Here is a 23,946-nt window from a genome sequence, read left to right on the forward strand (position 1 = left end):
TTAAATATGAGAAAGTTTAGTTCTCTGTCAGCCTGGTTCTGGTTCTGGTTCTGGTTCTGGTTCTCTCTGGTTCTCTTACTGTTTCGTTGGATCTGCAGACGCTGATCCGCCACCACCTCTTTGATGATGCGCTCTCGGTTCTCTTGCTCCAGACGCTTCACTTCGTCTTTTCTGTCCCAGTTCTCCTCCACCTTCTCATGGATCATCTGCTCCATCTCCTCCTCCTCCATCCTCTGGCGCTGCTGCTCATCAGACAGATACTTGCGGTACCGTCGCCCTTCCTCACACAGATCCGCCTGAACCACACAGAACAACATCATGTTCTCCTGACCTGTTCCTAATGAACTGCACCCTGAGGTCCGGGTGGTTATAGCTCTCTGACACCCTCTGCTGGCCACCGCTACACACTGCATTTACTCCACAACCGATCACTTCAACATTCAGAGGCTCAGGTGTGTTTACCTTCTTCTGAGCATCTTTCTGCTTCTTGTCTGTTTCCTGTTGGAGCAGCAGCTCCTGAATGTTCATGTCCAGCTGATCCTTGTCCTGTTGCTCTCGACCTCGATACTTCATCTTCATCCTGAAGTCCTGATCCAGCTCGTGTTGTCTGCTCAGTCGAGTCTGGATCTTCTGACGCTGCTGATGCTGAGCGAGCAGCCGCTGATCCTCCTCCTCCCGCCTCTGGTTCCATTACAGGAACAAAGACAAGAAACATGTGAGCGACTGAACACTTCCTGTGTGGATTCTATCACGTCTTCATTTAAACATCTTTAGATTTCAAAAAGCATGAAAATGAACCTGAGTTTTCTCTCTGAGGTCACATGACCAGCAGACGTCACTTCATATGAGGCTGAAGCTAAAGATTTGGTGTCTGAGTTTAAATACTGTGAGTTCAGATTCCTCCTGTAAAATGAAGACTCAGCTCAGAGAGTCTATTAGTTTTAATATTACTATTATTATTATATATACTGTTGCTGCCATTATAACTATATACTGCTATTATATTGGTATAATTACTATCATATATAAATATATATTATGTTATATTATATACTATATATACTGTACTATTCTTATATACTGTCTAACAATAACATTACCATCATATCATCAGTACTATTACCATCATCTTGCCACTGCACCTTATCTACCTATTTATCTTGTGTTTCTGTTTTTTATTCATTCCACCTCAATATTATTTATTTTATTCTATTGTATTTTATTGTATTCAAATATACCGGCTGCTATGACAACTTAATTTCCCGTTGGGGATGAATAAAGTACTCTATCTATCTATCTATCTATCTATCTATCTATCTATCTATCTATCTATCTATCTATCTATCTATCTATCTATCTATCTATCTATCTATCTATCTATCTATCTATCTATCTATCTATCTATCTATCTATCTATCTATCTATCTATCTATCTTATTTTATTATTTTATCACTCAGTGAGTTTTATTATCTTTATTGTTTGATAACTCATTATAATGTATTTGATAAAGTCATAGGTACTTGAACGTGTCATGAGGTGTTCAGGTGCTGGATATCAGGTGCTTTTAAACTCCTCTGAACTGCAATAACTCCACCAAACCAGCACCCTGGCATATTTGCATATTTGCACCACCACCGTAATAAGCATATTTGAATATTTGCACCACTGCACAAATTGAACTATTGTTGTTTTATTTTTCTCTTCATCTGTAAAGATATATATTTATATTTTTTTTTTTTATTTTCTATTTTAAATTTTTGATATTCTATTTTATTCAATTTTATTCTATGTTATTGATATTCTATTTTATACAATTTCTGTTTTTATCTTGTTTTTTTGGTTGAAATTACTGAGCATTGCTTACAGAAAGCCTGTGACCCAAGTATTTCATTGCCAGCGACTGCTTCATGTTATCTCTGTGCATCTGACAATAAAAATCTTGAATCTTGAATCTTCACGGACCATGAGTCGAAACTCCTCCTCTTTCTGCTCCTTCTCCGCCCGTCTCTTCAGCTCCGCCTCCTCCACCTGAGTGTCCAGGCCGACCAGCTGCTCCATGTCCCTCAGCCGCTGAGTCTCCGCCCGCTGCTGCTCCTGCTCGTCTTTGGCTCGTCGGTCGGCTTCCCACAGCTGGTCGAACAGCTGGTCCTCCTCCTGCTGCTGCTGCAGCTGCTGCTGGCGCCTCCTCAGCAGAGACGCCTGCTCCTCCTTCACCTGGTGCTGCCTCTGTCTGTTCAGCACGGCCCGCACCCCCTGGCACTGCTCCCTGTAAACACAAGCACAACATTCACTCCTCGGGAACCTGCCGCTGACCTGATGGACTCACAGACTGCAGCATCACACTCCACCTGCCTTAGTGAGGGGGCGTGTCTGACTAGCTGCTGGGCGTGACGCACGCCCAGCAGCTAGTCAGACACGCCCCCTCACAAATGAAGATGGCGGGAAGTGACCTTTAAGTTTGGCCTCGGTACCTGAACTGCTTATCCAGCTTCTCCGACACCAGCTCCTGTCTGGCTCTCTCTCTTCTCTCCCTCAGTGTATTCGCTCTCACTCTCATCTTCTCTTGTCTCTCCTCAACCGTCTCCATCTTGTCCTCCACCTCCTGCAGGAGCTGCTTCTCCTCCTCCGCCAACACAGCCTGGAGCCTGCAGAGGGGAACAGGTGGAGACTTCACTGAGAGGAATTCATGGAACTGGATCAAAGTAATCCCATGGATATTAATGAGTGTGTCTCTTGATCCAAATAAAAATCAAGATCCGCTGAATTTAAATGTGTTTTGATGTCCGTGTCAGTATCTGAGTATTTTGAATGTTTCTGTGATTAAGGAAATCTCAGTGAGATCATAAATAAAGGATTTAAACACAACTTGAGTAAATGTACTCAGTTACTTTCCATGAAACCTGATTAAATCAGACGGACCTGTGTCTCCGTCCCTCGACTTCGGTCTCGTACACTTTCAGAGCCGCTTGGACTTCTCTGCTGACGGCTCCTTTCAGGATGTGACGCTCGGAGGTCTCCAGCCACGAGCTGTTCAGGTCACAGCTCTTCTGGTTCCTGTTGAACCTCAGGAGCTGGTCTCGGGCGAAGTCCTTCTCCCGTCTCTCGAACATGATCTCCTCATGATGATGCCCCGGAGGCAGCCTTGGTTTCTGATCAACACAAACACTCGTTTACATCCCTGCCTCTGATTTGCTGAATTAAATTAAAATAACATCAATTTCAGTCTCATCAGTTCTCAGCCAACACAACCTGAGGTTAAACTACCACCAGCAACATTAATAATAATGATTATAACATTATTAGTAACTTAAACAACAATGATAATGACAATAAGTCCAAACTAAGATACAATGATATTTACCCTGAGTAAATATCAGAATCAGAATCAGAATCAGAAGTATTTTATTACCGAGTACGTTCAAACATACAAGGAATTTTCTCTGGTTATTGGTGCAAACAATGAACATAGAAACATAAAAACGCAATAAATAGAACCTACATAGTAGAGCAATAAAAAATAGGAAACCAGTATATATTTACTCACTGTTTACTTCTTATTAACTCACTTTTTACCAATATTTATACAAAGTAACATTTATTTTGACATAAACATTTCTGAATAAAAATATATAAAAGATAAAAGATATAAAAAGTGAAGTAAAAAGTGAAATGCTAAATGCCAAACAGTGAACAGTGTCAGATTGCAATATGCAATGTAATGCAGTATAATATAATATGATATGATATAATGTGTTAATTTAACATCAGTTACAGTTAAAAAGACAAAACAAAATGTAACACTTCTAATATTACATAATGTATTTAAAATAAATTATTCTGAAATACTAATGGTTCGGGGTCTCACCGCGATCACGGCAATGGCGTAGGGGCCCGGACCCCTGACCTCCCGGGTCGCGGGTCGGGCCTGGCTCCGGATCATCACGGAGTTCAGATGAGTCCAGATCAGTTGAATTCAGCTTGGTTAAGGTTAGTTGAGACGACTTCCGGTGAGAGTTACAACCGAGACGTGACATACACACACAGAAAGCGTTCGGTTCCCATGGAAACAGTAAACACGGGGGCGTCACGGTGAGGACTCGCGGAGGCACTTCCGGTGTCAACAGGAAGTGTCTCTGATATGTAGAGGCACTTCCTTTGATGCCACACTGCTTCTGATGTTTAGAGGAAGTTTCCTATGATGGATCAATTTCTGATGCATTAAAAACATTCATAGTTTATTTTTCATAAGTTGTCTCTGGCCCACGTGTTTCCTCAGGACAGGAACTCATAGACATTCTCAAAGGACTCTTAGTTAAATACACTAACATCCATAAGAACATTTAAATATGCTTATTGTTTCAACTTCAAGGTATTTGTTATGAGTTATGAACTTCTCTGGTGTAAAAGCATCAGTGCAGATACGACACAAATGACACACGGACAAGTGTTATTCTTATGTCTTCAGTATTGATCTGAATTCAGTAAACTGACGATGTTGATCCAGTCTGGTTTATCCTGCTAAAATAAATGAAATGTACTGATATTGAAGCAAACTGTTATTTATACTTTCCTGTCTCACCAGTAATTTCAGGTACATCTCCACCAAGGTTACCAAGTACAACTTGAACCTTTTGATGACCTTTAGATATTCAAAATGTGTCAATTATCCCCTTTTATTTATTTATGTTTGAGTAATTTGTGCAAATGCAGATCTTGATAATTAAATTAAAGCATTAAATTATAGCATTGTCTATTGTAAAGACATATTGTGTCAGTGGTTTGAGTGTTGATAATGGAACCTTAAAAAGGGCGACAGAGCTGCAATACCAGACACAAACAGCAGGGTTTACATGTGTCAATGATGGCAAAGGTATCGTTGTCATGACTGGATTCAAGTGACTTTAATATTAAAAGATCTATAAAGTTCTCCTACGTGAGTCTGTAACTCATTGACAAGAAAGCAGTGTTCCAGTTTTCCGTTTTAACAGCAGCTCAACTCTCTGTCAACATCTGGGAGTGACAATCTCCCTGAGTCACACAGCGCCCTCTGGAAGACAGCGCCCTCTGCCGGTGGGCGGGGCGATCTGCTCCATCTGGTTCTCCATTAAAAGAAAGAAGCAGCGGTGAATTCTACAGGTAACTACAACCACACAACTAACAACACAACTACAACCACACATCTAACCACAACCACAAAACTAACCACACAACTACAACCACACAACTAACCACAACTAACAACAACTAACCACAGATTACCAGAACCTTGACTGACCACACCCCCTGACCCGGGTTAAACTCGGTTGACCCGGGTGAGACTCTGTGGTTCGGGTCATGTTTGAGTTTCAGTCTCCTCAACATGGCGGCCTGCTCTGAACTACATCTCCCATGAGGCTCAGCGGCTGTTGTTTGTCAGAGGCCAGAAGTGTGAATAGAAAACAAACCACGTCACGTTAGTTAATCAGTTGAGTTAATGACGTCACACATGAACTCAGAGACATTTTAAAGCGCTGGATGTTTTTATTCAGTTTAAGATTCGACTCAACGTCAGCAGAGCACGTGACAGGAATGAATCTCTTTGATTGTAGGTGAAATGCACCCTGGGAATTGTAGTTGAACACTTGATTCTCGAGGATTCTTCACATTTGTTTCTCTTGAAGAACGTTTTTCACCAACTTTAATCTCACAAAGTTTATATTCGATTCATTATGATTGAGAATATGAGTCTAGTTTCTTTAAAATAAAATAAAAACCATCATAATAAAATATTATTCACATCGAACTTAAAGTTGAGAAACATATAAAACCTGCACATCCCGTCAACAGCTGCTCTTTAGAGAGGAACAATAATAAGTGAAGGAAAAACTTAACATGAACATTAGAAACAGAATATTGTGAAAATGTATATATTGGATTTAAATGATAGTTACCATTGGTATGAAATCAGAGCTTTTCAACAGACATGCAGGAAGCTGATGATTATTTTTAAATGTTTAACATTTTATGTCTGTGAAAACAACCAATCTAGCATGGTTTTGATGTAATCATCTTTACCAATAGGGGGTGCTGCAGGCCCCTCAATCAGTGTTCAAATTCAGTTGTTGCAGTTTTGTTTTCATCTGTAAAAATCTGGACAAAGTCATTTTATAATCACACGACAGACACTGGATCCGATCGAACGTTGCAAGAGTTTGTAGTTTTTCAGTGAGGGCCAACAGATCCAGAATGTCCTTCTCCAGGTCGATGAACTTTAAGGCCTCAGCTCCGACGGATTTTCTCCTCAGATCTCCACATGCACTCTTTACATCCTCCAGTTCACTGCTCAGTGAAAAGACCATCGTCCTGAACTCTTCCACTAATCTGCTCACTTTCTCTACACTCTCTGCTTCTGCTATTTTCTGCTTAAAAATGAAATAAAGAACAAAGAGAACTGGAAACATTAATATAATTATACTCAGACCTCCACTTAACGGAGCAGCGAGTAAAGCTAATACAGCTGCTGCTCCTACACCAGCTCCTCCTGCAAATAAAATCAGCCACAGTTGTATCACTTCAAAAGCAACCTCCTGAAACTCGTCCACAGTCTGTCTCATCCTGGGCTCGGAGCTGTCGTAGACCTCGATGAATGAAGCTACAGCGCGAGTTGCATTTCTCCGGCTACCTTCCATGTTTCCAACACTCTTCATGTTCAGGAAGTTCCTCCAAACGGAGAGAAGCTGATGAGCAGGCTCGACAGTTTCCTGATCAGGGAGAGAAAGAGTTCAGTGATCTGCTCTCTATCTGATTCATGAACTGATGAGGTCTGACCTACCTGAGAAGGTGCTGCAGGTGAAGGTGAAGCAGGTGAAGGTGAAGCAGGTGAAGGTGAAGCAGGTGAAGGTGGAGCAGGTGAAGCAGAACTGAGCTCAGTGTCCAGATCAGTCTGATCAGAACAGGATCCTCAAACTGTCTCGTCCGCTTTTCTTTCTCACATATAACACGACCTGAAACCCTTTGATCTGTGTGTGGGAGGGAGAGACACACCTAGCTTCTATTGTGTTGATTCATTAGAAAACATTGTTGTGTAACCAGATTGACAGAATGAATCCATGTGATTGGATGTGTAATTAAGTCAGACATTAGCTCCGCCTCAACTCAGATTGAAGCTGTTCCATCTCAAGTGTTTACGTGTTCATACTTCATCATGAGACCAGTGTTTGTGATGAGCTTTATTAGCAGAGTGAGCCACACCCCATCGTCACTACTGTACATCACATGTCCCCACAATCACAAATCAAAAGAGCAGAGACGACAATAAATATCAGATCAGAAAGGTCCTCAGCAGAATGAGCAGAGTGAAGAGACAGAAAGTGGACGAGCTGCACGAATCACACCATAAATACAAAGTCACATTCTCCTCTATATCCTTATTAACCCATATAATACAAAAACATATCATACATATGTACAGACGAGTGTCACTGAGAAGACATGAGGAGAAGCCGGTGTGAAGGAGGGGTGTCAAGATACCAAACATTCAGTAGTCGGTGCCAATACCAGTAAAATAACACGATTCCTGATGCCAATTTCGATACCACGGTATAAAAAAAGTGCATTCTTTGGATGTTGTTAATGTCATATATGGTAGTTCAATGTGCTTGCGCATATACTGAGGGTTATAAGGTAGTTGCGGACGCATGTGAGTGACGCTTTGTTGTGAGACACGTTATGCATTAAATGATAATACCACGGTCATCTGCCTCACGCCGGGTTTACACCCGACGCTGAAGCGACGCCAAAGCGACGCGTAAGCGCAGCACCAAGCCTTAGATAACAGCTGGCTCCCATCCACTCCCATGTTAAACCTTTGTGCGGGTCCCCACCGCTTCAGCTTCCGGTGTAAACAACCAAGCGCAGACGCGCTAGGGATTAGGGCGCCGGCGCTTGGTTGTTTGGTTGTTTGCGTTAAACACAAAATACTTCCATACACGACTCTTTGTGCCTTTTTAATAAACAAGTCGAGGTGGGGCGAACGCTGCAGCCGCAGTTGCCGTCTTGGTTTTCTGAATGTAAATGTCGACTGGCGCAGCACCGATGCTAATGCTAAGTTGCTAACAGCTGGCATTGAAGCTCACGGTGCCTACGGTGCTTCAAAAAATGGGCATCGTCTGTGATTTGTTATCTTAGTATCGACAGGTTTCGTAAGTATCGGTTCTCGTGACATCCTTAGTGTGAAGGTGAACACAGTCACTGGACTCTTCATCAGCCCCGGAGCTAAATTCTAACAACATCTTCACCTGTGCCCATTTGAGCCATTTACTACAAATTAATATTTTCATAAAAATCATGAATTATACTAGTGTTATTTAAACTAGTTTTCGTGTATCGTTGTGTCACTTGTACATTTTTAATGTTTTAATTTAAATATATTACTTCTAGTGTGCAATTACTCTTTTTGGCCACTTGGAGGCCGCAGAAACGTCTGTTAACTCAATACATGAATTCACCAAATTTTGGAAGTTTCGGATTCATCAGGACTCTTGAGAATTCGTAAATGAACATAAAGACAATGAAATAATACACGATCAGGAAATAACAGTTTAAATACATTTATAGGAGCTCTCGTCTGTTTTTCTCTTGAGAACCGACACGTAACCATTTCTTTAAACCACATCAGTGGATTTTGTCCACTTGGGGGCAGCAGACCAAGCTGTAAACACGACATCTATCAGATTATCAGGTTGATGTGGCTCACGTAACAAAGTCAAACAGACAGAATAAAAAATGGTCCCGTTAACAGACCGGTTTTCTAGGTGAGGAGTTCCTCAGGGCTCCATTCTTGAGCCTTTATACTTTTTATAAAGTCGCTCTAAAGTCACTTTTTTTTTTTGCGTTTTTTGAAGCTGTGTATTTACACCTGAAGCAAAACTGTTGATATGTAAATGAATCATCTCAATTTTAAATGTACTTTAATAAATAAGCTGCAATACCAGACACAAACAGCAGAGTTCACTTGTGTCAATGATAGAAACGGTATTGTTGTCATGACTGGGTTAAAGTAACTTTAATATTAAAAGATCTATGAAGTTCTCCAACCTGAGTCTCTTTATGTAACTCATTGAAAAGAAAGCAGTGTTCCAGTTTCAGTCGTTAAGCATCGTGTCCACACTGGTGTGAACCAGATGGTTTCACATCGTTTGAACAGCAGCTCAACTCTCTGTCAACATCTGGGAGTGACGCCTGGATGAAGGTCATTCCACAGAAAGACACAACATGGCTTCACCAACCGGTCACATGACCCTAGCAGTCTGGACAGGATTGGCCCTGAGACGGTTCTGTGGATCTGAAAGTTCAACTGACTCAGTGTTTGTTTTATAAAACACTTCAGGCTAACACACCTTGGAAAGGTCTCTACAGCGAGACCTAGAGACAAGTGAGGGGAAGACATGTTCTACTGATAACTGTCCTCAGCGTCTCAAGCATAGATATATATAAAGAGTCTTTATATATATCTTTAAGTCTTTATATATATCTATGGTCTCAAGCCTTAAAGTCCCGGAACCTTCACAAGCAAGTCCAAGTGCACAAACTGGCCCCGCCCCCAATCTCCCTGAGTCACAGACCTACCTTCTCCACACAGCGCCCTCTTCCGGTGGGCGGGGCGATCTGCTCCGTGTGGTTCTCCATTAAAACAAAGAAGCAGCAGTGAGTTCCACAGGTAACTACAACCACACAACTACCACCACACAACTAACTACAACCACACAACTACAACCACACAACTAACCACAACCACACAACTAACCACACAACTACAACAACTAACCACAACCACACAACCACAACCACACAACTAACCACAGATTACCAGAACCAGAACCTCGACTGACCACACCCCCTGACCGTGTTAAACTCGGTTGACCCGGGTGAGACTCTGTGGTTCGGGTCATGTTTGAGTTTCAGTCTCCTCAACATGGCGGCCTGCTCTGAACTACATCTCCCATGAGGCTCAGCGGCTGTTGTTTGTCAGAGGTCAGAAGTGTGAATAGAAAACAAACCACGTCATGTTAGTTAATCAGTTGAGTTAATGACGTCACACATAAACTCAGAGACATTTTTAAAGCGCTGGATGTTTTTATTCAGTTTTACATTCGACTCAACGTCAGCAGAGCACCTGACAGGAATGAAGCTCTTTGATTGTAGGTGAAATGCACCCTGGGAATTGTAGTTGAACACTTGATTCTCGAGGATTCTTCACATTTGTTTCTCTTGAAGAAGCACAAACGTTTTTCACCAACTTTAATCTCACAAAGTTTATATTCAATTCATTATGATTGAGAGTATGAGTGTCATTTCTTTAAAATAAAATAAACTTAAAACCATCATAATAAAATATTATTCACCTCGAACTTAAAGTTGAGAAACATATAAAACCTCCACATCCTGTCAACAGCTGCTCTTTAGAGAGGAACAATAATAAGTGAAGGAAAAACTTAACATGAACATTAGAAACAGAATATTGTGAAAATGTGTATTTGGTTTAAACGATAGTTACCATTGGTTTAAAATCAGAGCTTTTCAACCGACGTGGAGGAAGCTGAAGATTATTTTAAATTGATAAACATTTTATGTCCATTTATAATATGCTGAAACCAACCAATTTAGCAGGATTTCGATGTAATTATCTTTATGAATAGGCCCCTCATATCCATCTGTGTTTTCTTCCAGTTTTTGCAGTTTTGTTTTCATCTGTAAAAATCTGGACAAAGTATTTTTATAATCAAGCGACAGCGACTGGATCCGATCGAATGTTGCAGGAGTTTGTAGTTTTTCACTGAGGGCCCACAGCTCCAGTATGTCCTTCTCCAGTCTGATGAACTTTAAGGTCTCAGCTCCGACAGATTTTCTCCGCAGATCCTCACATGCACTCTTCACATCTTCCAGTTCACTGTTCAGTGAAAAGACCATCGTCCTGAACTCTTCTACTAATCTGCTCGCTTTCCCTACACTTTCCTTTTCTCCTGCTTGCTGCATTCTAATGAAAGAAATTACTGAAAACATTAACATAATTAAACTCCAACCTTCAGTTAACGGAACAGCGAGAGAAGCGAATTGAAATGCTGGTACTAAACCAGCTACTCCTGCAAATAAAATCAGCTTCAGTTTTTTCACTTCTTCATGAACCTCCTGAAGCTCGTCCACAATCTGTCTCATCCTGGGCTCGTAGCTGTCGTGCACCTTGATGAATGAAGCTACAGAGCGAGCTACATTTCTCCGGCTACCTTCCATGTTTCCAACACTCGCCATTTTCAGGAAGTTCCTCAGGACGCAGAGAAGCTGATGAACAGGTTCAACAGTTTCCTGATCAGGGAGAGAAAGAGTTCAGTGATCTGCTCTCTATCTGATTCATGAACTGATGAGGTCTGACCTACCTGAGCAGGTGCAGCAGGTGAAGGTGAAGCAGGTGAAGGTGGAGCAGGTGGAGCAGGTGGAGCAGAACTGAGCTCAGTGTCCAGATCAGTCTGATCAGAACAGGATCCTCAAACTGTCACATCCGCTTGTCTTTCTCACATATAACACGACCTGAAACCCTTTGATCTGTGTGTGGGAGGGAGAGACACACCTAGCTTCTATTGTGTTGATTCATTAGAAAACATTGTTGTGTAACCAGATTGACAGAATGAATCCATGTGATTGGATGTGTAACAAAGTCAGACGTTAGCTCCGCCTCCGCCTCATCTTGAAGCTGTTCCATCTCAAGTGTTTACGTGTTCATACTTCATCATGAGACCAGTGTTTGTGATGAGCTTTATTAGCAGAGTGAGCCACACCCCATCATCACTACTGTACATCACATGTCCCCACAATCACAAATCAAAAGAGCCGAGATCACAACGACAATAAATATTAGATCAGAAAGGTCCTCAGCAGAATGAGCAGAGTGAAGAGACAGAAAGTGGACGAGCTGCACGAATCACACCATAAATACAAAGTCACATTCTCCTCTATATCCTTATTAACCCATATAATACAAAAACATATCATACATATGTACAGACGAGTGTCACTGAGAAGACATGAGGAGAAGCCGGTGTGAAGGTGAACACAGTCACTGGACTCTTCATCAGCCCCGGAGCTAAATGCTAACAATATCTACACCTGTGCCCATTTGAGCCGATTTACTACAAATTAATATTTTCATAAAAAATCATGAATTATACTAGTGTTATTTAAACTAGTTTTCATGTATCGTTGTGTCACTTGTACAGTTTTAAGGTTTTAATTTAAATATACTACTTCTAAGGTGCAATTACTGTTTTTGGCCACTTGGAGGCCGCAGAACCGTCTGTGAACTCAATACATGAATTCACCAAATATTCTAAAGTTTTGGATTCATCAGGACTCTTGAGAATTCGTAAATGAACATTAATACAACGAAATGATACACGATCAGGAAATAACAGTTTAAATACATTTATAGGAGGTCTCTCGTCTGTTTGTGCCTTGAGAACCGACACGTAACCATTTCTTTAAACCACATCAGTGGATTTTGTCCACTTGGGGGCAGCAGAACAAGCTGTAAACACGACATCTATCAGATTTCAGGTTGATGTGGCTCACGTAACATAGTCAAACAGACAGAATAAAAAATGGTCCCGTTAACAGACCGGGCCTCACGAGCCATTTCTTATAGGTCCGTAACAACTGTCCTCAGCGTCTCAAGCATAGATAAATATAAAGAGTCTTTATATATATCTTTAAGTCTTTATATATATCTATGGTCTCAAGCCTCAAAGTCCCGGAACCTTCACAAGCAAGTCCACGTGCACAAACTGGCCCCGCCCCCAATCTCCCTGAGTCACAGACCTACAGCCTCCACACAGCGCCCTCTGCCGGTGGGCGGGGCGATCTGCTCCATGTGGTTCTCCATTAAAACAAAGAAGCAGCGGTGAGTTCCACAGGTAACTACAACCACACAACTACCACCACACAACTACAACTACAACCACAACCACACAACTAACCATGCAACTAATGTGAGGATTTCAAACTTTTAACTATAGTCTGTGTCTGACTGAACTCTTAACAATAAAGATAGGAACAGTTTTGGCTAGATATTATGCCTTCATACAAATGATTTTAATAACTGTTGCTGCTTAGTGTTAATAATGAATCTTTCACTTGTTCTCATTTCTAACTTCTGATATTAAAGGCTCATTCCCTTGGATTCATTCAACATCATATAGATTTGGAGCAGCTGTCTGATAAGGTTCTGGAGGTCAGACAGAGTGACGTTGTTGACTTAATTCTGTTTCGTTGCTTTGGTTTTGAGGATCTGAATGTTTACAGTCAGGATTGTTTTGATGAAGCAGAAAACACAATAATCTTTTCTCCAATTGTAAACACCTTTCGCCCGTCATGGCATCTGCTGAGTGAAGGCCTTTCTTGAAGTAAACAGGTTGCCAAGCAACTATAATGTCATTGGGAGTGTCTCCCTGTCTACTTTCGTATTCCAAAAGCCAGGAGGATGGATTACGCCTGCGCACTTCCGAGGAGGAGGAGCGAAGATCTACTGCTATAAAATAGACAGATGCCGGATGTTCATGGTGCTCTGATACAACTAGTGTACTGGAAGCCCATTGCTTTGCTGTAACCTGTTCATTGCTTTCTGAATAAATACTTTGATTGGGTTAGGGTTAGGATTGAGTTCGGCTCATCTTCTCTTAAAGAATAAACAAACACACTTTACCAATTTGGTGACATCCCGACGTGATAAAGAATACGTCCTTACACTAACCACACAACTAACAACAACTAAGCACAGATTACCAGAACCAGAACCTCGACTGACCACACCCCCTGACCGTGTTAAACTCGGTTGACCCGGGTGTGACTGTGGTTCTGGTCATGTTTGAGTTTCAGTTTCCTCAACATTGCGGCCTGCTCTGAACTACATCCCCCATGAGGCTCAGCGGCTGTTGTTTGTCAGAGGCCAGAAGTGTGAATAGAAAACAAACCACGTCATGTTAGTTAATTAGTTGAGTTAATGACGTCACACATAAACTCAAAGACATTTTTAAAGCGCTGGATGTTTTTATTCAGTTTTACATTCGACTCAACGTCAGCAGAGCACGTGACAGGAATGAAGCTCTTTGATTGTAGGTGAAATGCATCCTGGGAATTGTAGTTGAACACTTGATTCTCGAGGATTCTTCACATTTGTTTCTCTTGAAGAACGTTTTTCACCAACTTTAATCTCACAAAGTTTATATTCAATGCATTATGATTGAGAGTATGAGTCTGTCGTTTCTTTAAAATAAAATAAATGAAAAACCATCATAATAAAATATTATTCACATCGAACTTAAAGTTTAGAAACGTATAAAAACCTCCACATCCCGTCAACAGCTGCTCTTTAGAGAGGAACAATAATAAGTGAAGGAAAAACTTAACATGAACATTAGAAACAGAATATTGAGAAAATGTGTATTTGAATTAAACCATAATTACCAGATACCATTTGTATAAAAACTGAGCTTTTCAACAGACATGGAGGAAGCTGAAGATTATTTTTTAATGATAAACATTTTATGTCAATTCATAATATGCTGAAAACAACCAAACTTATAACTCTAGTTTAATACTGGGTGAAAACAACAAATCTAGCAGGTAATGTCCCTCACCAGTAGGGGCTGATGCTAGGCCACTCATCTCTGTCTGTGTTTTCTGTCAGTTGTTGTATTTTTCTTTTCATCTGTAAAAATCTGAACCAAGTAAATCTATAAACAAGCGACAGCGACCGGATCCGACCTGACATTGTAGGAATTTGTAGTGTTTCACTGAGGACCAACAGCTCCAGAATGTCCTTCTCCAGTCTGATGAACTTTAATGTCTCAGCTCCGACAGATTTTCTCCGCAGATCCTCACATGCACTCTTCACATCTTCCAGTTCACTGTTCAGTGAAAAGACAATCGTCCTGAACTCTTCTACTAATCTGATCACTTTCCCTACAGTTTCTGCTTCTGCCTTTTCCTGCGTTATAAGGAAAAAAGGAACAAAGAGAGCTGACACTAATATAATTAAACTCCGACCTTTAGTTAACCGAGCAGCGAGTAAAGCTAATTCAACTGCTGCTCCAAAACCAGCTCCTCCTGCAAATAAAATCAGCTTCAGGTTTTTCACTTCTTCATGAACCTCCTGAAGCTCGTCCACAATCTGTCTCATCCTGGGCTGGTAGCTGTCGTAGACCTCGATGAATGAAGCTACAGAGTGAGCAGCATTTCTCGGGCTAGCTTCCATGTTTCCAACACTCTTCATGTTTCAGGAAGTTCCTCCAGACGGAGAGAAGCTGATGAACAGGTTCAACAGTTTCCTGATCAGGCAGAGAAAGAGTTCAGTGATCTGCTCTCTATCTGATACATGAACTGATGAGGTCTGACCTACCTGAGCAGGTGCAGCAGGTGTAGGTGGAGCAGGTGAAGGTGCAGCAGGTGAAGGTGGAGCAGATGGAGCAGAACTGAGCTCAGTGTCCAGATCAGTCTGATCAGAACAGGATCATCAAACTGTCTCGTCCGCTTTTCTTTCTCACATATAACACGACCTGAAACCCTTTGATCTGTGTGTGGGAGGGAGAGACACACCTAGCTTCTATTGTGTTGATTCATTAGAAAACATTGTTGTGTAACCAGATTGACAGAATGAATCCATGTGATTGGATGTGTAATTAAGTCAGACGTTAGCTCCGCCTCAACTCAGATTGAAGCTGTTCCATCTCAAGTGTTTACGTGTTCATACTTCATCATGAGACCAGTGTTTATGATGAGCTTTATTAGCAGAGTGAGCCACACCCCATCGTCACTACTGTACATCACATGTCTCCACAATCACAAATCAAAAGAGCAGAGACGACAATAAATATTAGATCAGAAAAGTCTTCAGCAGAATGAGCAGAGTGAAGAGACAGAAAGTGGACCAGCTGCACGAATCACACCATAAATACAAAGTCACATTCTCCTCTATATCCTTATTAACCCATATAATACAAAAACATATCATACATATGTACAGACGAGTGTCACTGAGAAGACATGAGGAGAAGCCGGTGTGAAGGTGAACACAGTCACTGGACTCTTCATCAGCCCCGGAGCTAAATGCTAACAATATCTACACCTGTGCTCATTTGAGCCTGTTTACTACAAATTAATATTTTCATTAAAATCATGAATTATACAAGTGTTATTTAAACTAGTTTTCATGTATCTTTGTGTCACTTGTACATTTTTAAGGTTTTAATTTAAATATATTACTTCTAGTGTGCAATTACTGTTTTTGGCCACTTGGAGGCCGCAGAACCGTCTGTGAACTCAATACATAAATTCACCAAATTTTCTAAAGTTTCGGATTCATCAGGACTCTTGAGAATTCGTAAATGAACATTAAGACAATGAAATAATACACGATCAGGAAATAAAAATTTAAACAAATGTATAGGAGGTCTCTCGTCTGTGCCTTGAGAACCGACACGTAACCATTTCTTTAAACCGCATCAGTATGTACTTTAAATAAATAAGCTGCAATACCAGACAAAAACAGCAGGGTTCACATGTGTCAATGATATAAACGGTATTGTTGTCATGACTGGGTTAAAGTGACTTTAATATTAAAAGATCTCTGACGTTCTCCAACGTGAGTCTCTTTAAGTAACTCATTGAAAAGAAAGCAGTGATCCAGTTTCAGTCGTTAAGCATCAGGTCCACACTGGTGTGAACCAGATGGTTTCACATCGTTTGAACAGCAGCTCAACTCTCTGTCAACATCTGGGAGTGACGCCTGGATGAAGGTCATTCCACAGAAAGACACAACATGGCTTCACCAACCGCCTGGTCACATGACCCTAGCAGTCTGGACAGGATTGGCCCCGAGACGGTTCTGTGGATCTGAAAGTTCAACTGACTCAGTATTTGTTTTATAAAACACTTCAGGCTAACACACCTTGGAAAGATCTCTACAGCGAGACCTAGAGACAAGTGAAGGGAAGACATGTTCTACTGAGAACTGTCCTCAGCGTCTCAAGCCTCAAAGTCCCGGAACCTTCACAAGCAAGTCCACGTGCACGAACTGGCCCCGCCCCCAATCTCCCTGAGTCACAGACCTACAGCCTCTACACGACAGCGCCCTCTAGCGGTGGGTGGGGTGATCTGCTCCGTGTGGTTCTCCATTAACACAAAGAAGCAGCGGTGAGTTCCACAGGTAACTACAACCACACAACTAACCACAACCACACAACTAACCACACAACTACAACAATTAACCACAACCACACAACTAACCACAACCACACAACTAACAACTACCCACAGATTACCAGAGCCAGACCCTCGACTGACCACACCCCCTGACCCGGTTGAGACTCTGTGGTTCGGGTCATGTTTGAGTTTCAGTCTCCTCAACATGGCGGCCTGCTCTGAACTACATCCCCCATGAGGCTCAGCGGCTGTTTGTCAGAAGCCAGAAGTGTGAATAGAAAACAAACCACGTCATGTTAGTTAATCAGTTGAGTGAACGACGTCAAACATGAACTCAGAGACATTTTTAAAGCGCTGGATGATTTTATTCAGTTTTACATTCGACTCAACGTCAGCAGAGCACGTGACAGGAATGAAGCTCTTTGATTGTAGGTGAAATGCATCCTGGGAATTGTAGTTGAACACTTGATTCTCGAGGATTCTTCACATTTGTTTCAATCAATCAATCAATCAAGTTTTATTTGTATAGCCCACATTCACAAATAACAATTCGTCTCATGGGGCTTTAACATTGTGTGACATCCTCTGTCCTTAACCCTCAACAAGAGTAAGGAAAAACTACTAAAAACCCTTTTCACAGGTAAAAATATGTAGAAACCTCAGAGAGAGCCACATGTGAGGATCCGTCTCTCAGGACGGACACAAGTGCAATAGATGTCAGGTGTAAGAAAACATCATCAGGATTTTTAGCAGCATCCATTAGGCTAAACATTTTTCAATACTATGTGTCAGGCAGTCCCGCTGCAATCACAGTCTCTGGTCAGCAGCAAGACCACGATCCAGCATCAGGATGGGATCCACTATAATCCACAGTCATTGTCCACCGCCGCCAGTTAGAATCCATTATCAGCTGCCGCCTCGGTCGTGGTCCCTCATCATCCGATGCCAACGCGACAAAGGATCCTCCATTACAACGACGATCAGCTGGCACGATACAGAATCCACCGAACTGGATCCACCATTGCGACCTCCGACACGCGATCCACAATCATAATCCATGGTGCGGCCACAGCTGTGGCCCTGCATCCGCAGGCACTAAGGCACAGAAACTCCGGGAAAAGGGGTCAAGTTAGTAACATGTACTGATCAGATAAGAATTATCTTGATGTGATAAATATGGAGAAAAGGAAGGAGAAGCAGGAAAGAGAAGCTCCGTGTGTCTTGTGTCATAAATTCCCTGTGCGTCTTAGCATCATCAGGGGTTTTTGCCATTTAATCAAATTTGGAACATCGCACAAATTAGCTCTAACTATAAGCTTTATAAAAAAGGAAGGTTTTGAGTCTACTTTTAAACGAACAGAGCGTGTCTGCCTCCCTAACTGAAAGTGAGAGATTATTCCACAGCAGTGGGGCTTGATGGCTAAAAGCTCTGGCTCCTACTCTACTTTTAGAGACTTTAGGGACAACAAGTAAACCTGAGTTCTGGGATCGGAGTGCTCTAGTAGGTTGATATGGAACTAACATCTCTTTAAGGTAAAGAGGTGCCATATCATTAAGGGCCTTGAAGGTGAGGAGGAGAATTTTAAATTCTATTCTAGATTTAACAGGAAGCCAGTGTAGCGATGCTAATACTGGAGAAATGTGCTCTCTTTTCTTAGTTCTCGTCAGGACACGTGCTGCGGCATTTTGGACCAGCTGCAGAGTCTTTAACGACTTGCTGCTGGAGCCTGATAATAATGAATTACAATAGTCCAGTCTCGATGTAACAAAGGCGTGGACTAGTTTTTCTGCATCTTTTTGCGAAAGGACATGTCTGATTTTTGAGATATTACGCAAGTGGAAAAACGCGGTCCTAGAAATTACTTTTAAGTGACTATTAAAGGACAAATCAGGATCGAAGATCACTCCCAAGTTCCTGACTGTGTCATTGGAAGCAAGGGCAATGTCATCTAGCGCAGCTATATCATTAGATAATGTATCTCTAAGGTGTTTAGGGCCGAGTATTATAACCTCTGTTTTATCTGAGTTTAATAAGAGAAAATTGCGGGTCATCCAGGTTTTTATGTCCTTGAGACATGCTCGAAGTTTAGTTAATTGATTACTTTGATCAGGTTTTATTGACAAATATAACTGGGTGTCATCCGCATAACAGTGAAAATTTACCGAGTGTGTCCTGATAATGTTTCCTAGTGGAAGCATATATAATGAGAATAAAATTGGGCCGAGCACAGACCCCTGTGGGACACCATGGTTAACTTTGGTGCGCACCGATGACTCATCATTGATTTGAACGAATTGGGAGCGATCAGCAAAATAAGATTTAAACCAGTTTAAGGCCGTTCCTTTAATGTTAATTAACTGTTTTAGTCTCTCTAATAAAATTTGATGGTCAATTGTGTGGAATGCTGCACTGAGATCTAACAGAACGAGGACAGACACAAGTCCCTGATCTGAAGCTATTAGAAGGTCATTAGTGACTTTTGCCAGGGCTGTCTCTGTGCTATGATTGGTTCTAAACCCAGACTGAAAGTCTTCATATATATTATTTTCCTGGAGAAACTCACACAGCTGATTGGCTACAACTTTTTCTAAGATTTTAGATAGGAAGGGGAGATTAGATATTGGCCTGTAATTTGCTAAAACCTCTGGGTCTAGGGTGGGTTTTTTGAGTAGGGGTTTGATTACAGCTATTTTAAAAGACTGTGGTACATAACCTGATGATAATGACAGATTGATTGTGTTAAGTAACGAATTATCTATTAGGGGCAGAATTTCTTTAAGTAATTTAGTTGGAATCGGATCTAAGATACAGGTTGTTGGTTTAGAACCTGATATTATTTTGGTAAACTGATCACGGGTGATCAGAGAGAAGCTGTCTAAATAATGGGAAGGATTCTCAGCCGTTTCTGAGATCTCTATTGTTGGGAGGGTATTAGTGCCAATTGAGGGCAGGAGATGATTGATTTTATTTCTAATAGTTAGAATTTTATCATTAAAAAAGGTCATAAAGATATTGCAATTTAGGGATCGAGGAATACTGGGTTCGGTGGAGGTGTGACTCTCTGTCAGCCTGGCTACAGTGCTGAAGAGAAACCTGGGGTTGTTTTTATTCTCTTCTATTAGTTTTGAGTAATAGGCAGCTCTTGCTTTGTGGAGAGCCTTTTTATATTCTGTAACACTACTCTTCCAGTCTAGGAGATTTTCAACACTGTTGCTGGAGCGCCACTTCCTTTCTAATTTTCTTGATATTTGTTTCAACTCATGTGTCTTGGAATTATACCACGGAGCTAATTTACTATGTTTTACACATTTCTTTTTTAGAGGCGCTATTGAGTCTAATGTTAATCGTAATGAGTCTGCAGAGCTTTCTACGAGGTGGTCAATCTCAATAGAGCTCGGGTTTTTAAAGAATTTGTTGTTTATGTCGACGGATAATACGGGTTTAAATGTAATCGGAATTATTTCCTTAAATTTAGCTACAGCACTATCAGGTAGACATCTAGAAAATGAGTTTTTTATTAGTGGCATATATTCAGATAGTGAAAAATCGAAGGTTATTAAATTATGGTCTGATAGTACTGGATTGCGCGGAAGTACTGTTAAATGTTCAATTTTGACACCGTATGATAACACAAGGTCAAGTGTGTGGTTACAACAATGAGTAGGTTGATGCACACACTGACTAAAACCAATTGAGTCTAGTATTGAAATAAATGCTACGCTCAGGCTGTTTCTCTTGAAGAAGCACAAACATTTTTCACCAACTTTAATCTCACAAAGTTTATATTCGATTCATTATGATTGAGAGTATGAGTCTGTCATTTCTTTAAAATAAAATAAAAAACATCATAATAAAATATTATTCACCTCAAACTTAAAGTTGAGAAACATATAAAACCTGCACATCCCGTCAACAGCTGCTCTTTAGAGAGGAACAATAATAAGTGAAGGAAAAACTTAACATGAACATTAGAAACAGAATATTGTGAAAATGTATATATTGGATTTAAATGATAGTTACCATTGGTATAAAATCAGAGATTCTCAACAGACATGCAGGAAGCTGATGATTATTGTTGAATGTTTAACATTTTATGTCCGTGAAAACAACCAATTTAGCATGGTTTTGATGTGATCATCTTTACCAATAGGGGGTGCTGCAGGCCCCTCATCTCTATCAGTGTTCAATTTCAGTTGTTGCAGGTTTGTTTTCATAAGAAAAAATCGGAACCAAGTTAATCCATAATCACGCGACAGCGACTGGATCCGATCGAACGTTGCAAGAATTTGTAGTTTTTCATTGAGGGCCAACAGATCCAGAATGTCCTTCTCCAGTCTGATGAACTTTAAGGTCTCAGCTTCAACAGATTTTCTCCGCAGATCTGCACATGCATTCTTTACATCCTCCAGTTCACTGTTCAGTGAAAAGACAATCGTCCTGAACTCTTCCACTAATCTGCTCGCTTTCTCTACACTTTCTGCTTCTGCCATGTCCTGCGTTATAAGGAAAAAAGGAACAAAGAGAATTGACAACACTAATATAATTAAACTCCGACCTTTAGTTAACCGAGCAGCGAGTAAAGCTAATACAACTGCTGCTCCAAAACCAGCTCCTCCTGCAAATAAAATCAGCTTCAGGTTTTTCACTTCTTCATGAACCTCCTGAAGCTCGTCCACAATCTGTCCCATCCTGGGCTGGTAGCTGTCGTAGACCTCGATGAATGAAGCTACAGAGTGAGCAGCATTTCTCCGGCTAGCTTCCATGTTTCCAACACTCGGTATGTTCAGGAAGTTCCTCCAGACGGAGAGAAGCTGATGAGCAGGTTCAACAGTTTCCTGATCAGGGAGAGAAAGAGTTCAGTGATCTGCTCTCTATCTGATTCATGAACTGATGAGGTCTGACCTACCTGAGCAGGTGGAGCAGGTGAAGGTGGAGCAGGTGAAGGTGGAGCAGGTGAAGGTGGAGCAGGTGAAGCAGAACTGAGCTCAGTGTCCAGCTCAGTCTGATCAGAACAGGATCCTCAAACTGTCTCGTCCACTTTTCTTTCTCACATATAACACGACCTGAAACCCTTTGATCTGTGTGTGGGAGGGAGAGACACACCTAGCTTCTATTGTGTTGATTCATTAGAAAACATTGTTGTGTAACCAGATTGACAGAATGAATCCATGTGATTGGATGTGTAATTAAGTCAGACATTAGCTCCGCCTCAACTCAGGTTGAAGCTGTTCCATCTCATGTGTTTACGTGTTCATACTTCATCATGAGACCAGTGTTTATGATGAGCTTTATTAGCAGAGTGAGCCACACCCCATCATCACTACTGTACATCACATGTCCCCACAATCACAAATCAAAAGAGCCGAGATCACGACGACAATAAGTATTAGATCAGAAAGGTCCTCAGCAGAATGAGCAGAGTGAAGAGACAGAAAGTGGACGAGCTGCACGAATCACACCATAAATACAAAGTCACAATTCTCCTCTATATCCTTATTAACCCATATAATACAAAAACATATCATAAATATGTACAGACGAGTGTCACTGAGAAGACATGAGGAGAAGCCGGTGTGAAGGTGAACACAGACACTGGACTCTTCATCAGCCCCAAAGCTAAATGCTAACAATATCTACACCTGGGCCCATTTGAGCCTATTCACTACAAATTAATATTTTCATAAAAATCAGGAATTATACAAGTGTAATTTAAACTAGTTTTCATGTATTTTTGTGTCACTTGTACATTTTTAAGGTTTTAATTTAAATATATTACTTCTAGTGTGCAATTACTGTTTTTGGCCACTTGGAGGCCGCAGAACCGTCTGTGAACTCAATACATGAATTCACCAAATTTTCTAAAGTTTTGGTTTCATCCGGACTCTTGAGAATTCGTAAATGAACATTAAGACAACTAAATAATACACGATCAGGAAATAACAATTTAAATAAATGTATAGGAGGTCTCTCGTCTGTGCCTGAGAACCGACACGTAACCATTTCTTTAAACCGAATCAGTGGATTTTGTCCACTTGGGGGCAGCAGAACAAGCTGTAAACACGACATCTATCGGATTATCAGGTTGATGTGGCTCACGTAACATAGTCAAACAGACAGAATAAAAAATGGTCCCGTTAACAGACCTGTTTTCTAGGTGAGGAGTTCCTCAGGGCTCCATTCTTGAGCCTCTATACTTTTTATAAAGTCTCTCTAGGGTCACTTCTTTTTGTGTGTTTTTTGAAGCTGTGTATTTACACCTGAACCAAAACTGTCGATATGTAAATGAATCATCTCAATTTTAAATGTACTTTAAATAAATAAGCTGCAATACCAGACACAAACAGCAGGGTTCACATATGGCAATGATAGCAAAGGTATTGTTGTCATGACTGGGTTAAAGTGACTTTAATATTAAAAGATCTCTGAAGTTCTCCAACGTGAGTCTCTTTATGTAACTCATTGAAAGGAGAGCAGTGTTCCAGTTTCAGATTTCATGATTGGCCCCGAGACGGTTCTGTGGATCTGAAAGTTCAACTGACTCAGTATTTGTTTTATAAAACACTTCAGGCTAACACACCTTGGAAAGGTCTCTACAGCGAGACCTAAAGACAAGTGAAGGGAAGACATGTTCTACTGATAACTGTCCTCAGCGTCTCAAGCATAGATATATATAAAGAGTCTTTATATATATCTTTAAGTCCTTATATATATCTATGGT

At 41.0% G+C, this 23,946-nt stretch overlaps 1 protein-coding gene across 1 annotated transcript in view; it reads right to left on the reverse strand.

Moving 5' to 3' along the window:
- The window catches only part of cfap53 (cilia and flagella associated protein 53), a 5,142-nt gene extending 1,201 nt beyond the window's left edge, over positions 1-3,941 (reverse strand). Inside the window, exons 1-6 of the mRNA XM_061075794.1 lie at positions 3,867-3,941; positions 2,921-3,150; positions 2,473-2,646; positions 1,964-2,267; positions 352-681; positions 80-296 (exon numbers count right to left, since the gene is read on the reverse strand). Coding sequence (XP_060931777.1) covers positions 80-296; positions 352-681; positions 1,964-2,267; positions 2,473-2,646; positions 2,921-3,150; positions 3,867-3,941 — 1,330 coding nt within the window. The remainder of the gene's footprint in view (positions 1-79; positions 297-351; positions 682-1,963; positions 2,268-2,472; positions 2,647-2,920; positions 3,151-3,866) is intronic.
- Between the last annotated feature and the right edge of the window lie 20,005 nt (positions 3,942-23,946).

Source organism: Limanda limanda, chromosome 1 (assembly GCF_963576545.1).
Source record: "Limanda limanda chromosome 1, fLimLim1.1, whole genome shotgun sequence".
Taxonomy (NCBI): Eukaryota; Metazoa; Chordata; class Actinopteri; order Pleuronectiformes; family Pleuronectidae; genus Limanda; species Limanda limanda.